Here is a 5,000-nt window from a genome sequence, read left to right as displayed (position 1 = left end):
ATTGTTAAATCCATTGTTAAATCCATGGTTGAATCTCATAAATGTTTGCCTGAGATTCACAAAGGTCTGTCCAATCCAGATTCTTTATCTTCACGGCCTGCTGAATATTTTCATCTCATTGTTTTGGGATGTTTAAATTCTTTATCCTTAACTTCTACTTATGCGCACTGTTGCTGTATTTCAACATGTATATTTTCTACTTTTTTTTTAGACGTTTACATTTTGGTTTGTTTATTTCTAGTCTTTTCATTTCTCTAATGTGCAATGCCTTGTCTTTTGTTATGCTGCTGCAAAACAAAAACGTATCTGATCTTATTATCTCATCAAATACACAGATGTTATAGGTCCGTCTGTATCTCACTGGTTTTGCGGCGACCCCCCCACCACCCTCTTCACTCGGGCGCCTCTTCCTCGCTCGGCCACCTCGTCTTCGTCCGCCGTGGTGGAGTTGGGGAGCCCGCAGTACAGCCGAGACTCCAGATGCGCCCGGCCCGCCCTCATTTCTGCAGAGAGCATGCACAGAAAGACTTCAATATGCTTCCAACCCTCGTGGTGTCAGGAGGACTCAGCAGCTGCTCTGGACGGTCACTAATGTACATCCCTCAAAGATATTGAAGTGACTGTTATTTATATTGATTGTTGTGCTTTTACTTATGTCTTAATATGTGCAAATGTTTCTGTTGATTGTGTATTTTGCATTCGGGATTGTGGGAAACGGTATTTCGATCAATAAAGTTGACTTTTGACTTTGATTACAGTTGAAAAAAAATGTACTGACTACTTTTGATACTACTATGTTGTGAGTGTCAATGTTTAGTGTACATACCTTCTTTGGGAGAGGAGAACTGAACTGAAAACATAGAATAGAATTTATTTTTACAACAACAGCAGTTTTGAATGAAATACATTCAATCCTCCTTCACTTCAGGAACAGTTACCTAACTTCTGGAGATGCGGGAACTCTGGTTCTAGTTCTTCCTCTGTAAAGAAAAAACATATTTCACATTACACACACTTAGAGAGTTTAGACGGACAATTACTGCAGGAAGCCAGGCATGAAAAGACTTCTCACTTTTCAATGTGAACTTCTTTGATTCGTCCTCTCCGTCCAGACAGTCGATCAGTCCGTCTGCGAGGGCGTCCGGATGCAAACACACTCCCGTCTTACAGCGGAAAGCTCCGCCCCTGCATTCTGTTCATCAAACAGCACATTGTGAAGGAGACACATTGAAGGTCTCTTCTACAGCAACATGTGTCCCCTCTTCTCCATGTCTCCTCTACATCAACATGTGTCCCCTCTTCTTCATGTCTCTTCTACATCAACATGTGTCCCCTCTTCTTCACGTCTCTTCTACATCAACATGTGTCCCCTCTTCTTCATGTCTCTTCTACATCAACATGTGTCCCCTCTTCTTCATGTCTCTTCTACATCAACATGTGTCCCCTCTTCTTCATGTCTCTTCTACATCAACATGTGTCCCCTCTGTGGAAAGCGACTCTGAAAGTTTCAGGAACAAAGATTCTCTCTCTTTTTGATCCATTTCTATAAAAACCTGTCGTTTTGTCTTGTGTAACCATTAGCCAATCAGCAACCAAGGTAACCCCCCCCCCCCCCCCCCCCCCCCCTTATCACCTGAATCTCCTCCTAGAGCTCCATTGAGTTCTTTGTAACCAAATGTCTCTCAGAGGGGCGTGGGGAAGGGCTCCTTATTTTCATCTAAAGCATGGGTGTCAAGTCAAGGCCCGCGGGCCAGATCCGGCCCGCGAATGAATTATCTTGGCCCCCGGGATGATATTTGATTAGTATTAGAACCGGCCCGCAGGCCACAGCCGCCTGCTTGTGTTTTGCACGCACCAAGACTACATTTCCCACAATGCAACGGTAGCCCGCGAACTCACTGCAGCGCCGCAAGTGGGCCTCGGCTTCGTTAGTCATCAGCATTCAGGGCAGATGTCAACTTTCAGCAACCCCGCTCCCCAATAATGGCTAAACGGAAGGTGGACGGTGAGAACAGGGGGTTTAAAGCCAGGTGGGAGGCAGAGTACATGTTCACGGAGGTAAAAGGCAAAGCTGTGTGTCTTCTGTGTGGAGAAAGTGTGGCCGTAATGAAATAATATAATCTAAGAAGGCACCATGAAACGTCTAAGAAACACAAAGACAAAGACAAGAATATGGACATGGAACAAAGGCTACAGAAGGTGGAAGAATTAAAACGAGGTCTTAAGTCCCGGCAGGCTCTGTTCACAAAAGCCAAATCACAAAGCGAGGCTGCTGTCAAGGCTAGTTTTATTGTGGCAGAAGAAGTTGCAAAATCAGCCCGGCCCTTTACAGAGGGAGAGTTTATCAAAAACTGTATGCTTAAAGTTTGTGACACGGTGTGCCCAGACAAAAGGCAGCTATTTTCAAACGTGAGCCTGAGCAGAAACACCGTTGCTGAACGTGTAGACCAGCTTTCCACCAATCTAAAAGAACAGCTTGTGGAAAAGGGAAAAGATTTCATCGCATATTCACTTGCTGCGGATGAGAGCACCGACACAAGTGACATTGCCCAGCTGTCAATTTTCATTCGTGGAGTTGACTCCAGCCTGGGCATAACAGAAGAGTTTTTGGCATTACGTCCTATGCATGGCACAACTACAGGACAAGATCTGTATGAAGAGGTATCCAGATGTGTAAATGAGATGGGGCTGCCTTGGGGAAAACTCGTGGGATTGACAACAGACGGAGCACCCGCGATGTGTGGACATAGGAGTGGATTGGTGGCAAGAATACGTGAGAGGATGCGGGACGAAAACGTCACAGGTGAGCTGACAGCTTATCACTGCGTAATACACCAGGAGTCGTTATGTGGCAAAGCCTTGAAAATGGATCATGTAATGAGCATCATAACGCGTGCAGTTAACTTCATTAGGGCCAAAGGTTTAAATCACCGCCAGTTCAAGGCATTTCTGGGCGAGTTAGATACAGAGTATGGTGACTTGCCCTATCACACGGCTGTGCGATGGCTAAGCCAAGGAAAAGTGCTGCAAAGATGTTTCGAGCTGCATGAGGAGATCTGTCTGTTCATGGAAAGCAAAGGGAAAGACACAACAGAGCTCCGAGATGAAACATTTATGTGTGAAATGGCGTTTCTGTGCGACATCACAATCCATCTGAATGCGATGAACCTGCAGCTGCAGGGACGGGGGCGTGTCATCTCTGATATGTACAGTACAGTGAAGGCGTTTAAAACCAAGCTGATCCTGTGGGAGACACAGATGCGGAAAGAAAACTTGAGCCACTTTCCCAGCTGCCAGACAATGAAAGAGAAGCTCTCTACCGCTGTGTTCCCGAGTGCACAGTTTGCTGATAAACTCAACATACTTGCCGCCGACTTCCGACGCCGATTTGCTGACTTTGAAGCTCAAAAAAGCAGGTTTGAACTGCTCGCCAATCCTTTTGGAGTTGACGTGGAAAGCGCACCAACAAACCTGCAAATGGAGTTGATTGAGCTCCAGTGCAATGACACACTGAGGGAAAAATATGAGAGAGTGGGTGCTGCTGAGTTTGCACGTTTCATCCCCGACACATTGCCTCAGCTGCGCATCCAAGCTGCTCAGACGCTCTCTATGTTTGGCAGCACATACCTGTGTGAACAAATGTTCTCTTTGATGAAGCTAAACAAAACATCACACAGGAGCCGTCTTACTGATACACACCTTGAGTCAATCCTGAGGATTTCCTCAGCTCAGAGCCTGACCCCGAACATTGATGAACTTGTACAAAAGATGGGACACCACCAAGTATCAGGCTCAGCCTCAGACAAGTGAGCATCACAGAGCATTAACTTATTTTTAGTTTTTAATTCAGTTAAATTTTTATTTATTTTTATTTTTTGTTTCTACAAGACATGATTTTTCTTTGAAAGAAGTATTGTTTTGTCTGTGTGCCATAGATTTTTGTATTTTATTTATTTATATTTATTTTTCAGTTAATGGATTGCAGATAAGAGCCATGAGAAAGAATACAACTGATTTTATTTTTATTTTTTTATTTTCTCATTTTACTATTTGAAAGCATGGGAGCAGCACAATATTGCATTTTCAGTTTATAATGCATGCAATTTCATTTATGCATTTATCTCGATATTAAGGAGCATATTTTATTTTTGAAGGACATTAACTTTTTTGCTGTTTGCCTGTTGAAAATGTTTTCCCTTTAAATAAATGACAGAGCCATAAGAAAATATTGCTTCATTCATTTAATCATTAAATAATATACGATGCACTGTGTTAGGTCTTGGTTCAATAGGTTATGTGCAATCATTTTAATATGTTTTAATAAAAATTGAACCAGTCCGGCCCTCGGCTTGTAGCAAATTTGTTTTTTTGGCCCTCTGATGCATTTGACTTTGACACCCCTGATCTAAAGTAACAGACAGAGAATCAGCACTTTGGAAACAGGGGGGATTATGGGTAATGCTGCGATGATGTGATGGTGTTTCAGCCAATCAGAGACAGGCTCTGAGACCTGTGATATATTGATGAAGAAGAGGATGATAGGGGACCTTTAATGCTTTTTATAAATCTGTTTTTGTGTTTTTCTTTACTTTTGCAGCACATTTCGTCGCTGCGGTCTCCACAGTCGTCGACTCCGTCACATGTCTGGTTCAGAGACACACACTTCTCATTTGCACACGTGAAGCCACACCTGCTCCCTGAAACACAGCAAAGAACAAGAGAAACCTTCATGGTCTCTGATGGCACGGAAATAAATGATCTCAAGATCCAAAGGAAAGTCTGGGCTTAGGTGAGGAACAGACAGGAAGTAGTTTGTTTTGTAAGACCCATTTTGATAGATAGATAGAGAGATGGATGGATAGATAGATAGATAGAGAGATGGATGGATGGATGGATAGATAGGTAGATAGATGGATGGATAGATAGATGGATGGATGGATAGATGGATAGATGGATAGATAGATAGATAGATAGATAGATAGAAAGATAGATGGATGGAT

At 43.2% G+C, this 5,000-nt stretch overlaps 1 protein-coding gene across 1 annotated transcript in view; it reads right to left on the bottom strand.

Annotated features, from left to right (window-relative positions):
* cfi (complement factor I) overlaps nucleotides 1-5,000 on the bottom strand; it is a 20,307-nt gene that overhangs the window by 4,365 nt on the left and 10,942 nt on the right. The window contains 6 exon segments of the mRNA XM_079667825.1: nucleotides 362-369; nucleotides 372-503; nucleotides 827-850; nucleotides 939-980; nucleotides 1,073-1,192; nucleotides 4,590-4,697. Of these exon segments, the coding sequence (XP_079523951.1) occupies nucleotides 362-369; nucleotides 372-503; nucleotides 827-850; nucleotides 939-980; nucleotides 1,073-1,192; nucleotides 4,590-4,697 (434 nt within the window).

Source organism: Notothenia rossii (genome assembly GCF_949606895.1).
Source record: "Notothenia rossii genome assembly, chromosome: 3".
NCBI classification, from domain to species: Eukaryota; Metazoa; Chordata; class Actinopteri; order Perciformes; family Nototheniidae; genus Notothenia; species Notothenia rossii.
Note: the sequence above shows the minus strand (reverse complement) of the source record. Positions and strands in the feature narration are given on the sequence as shown.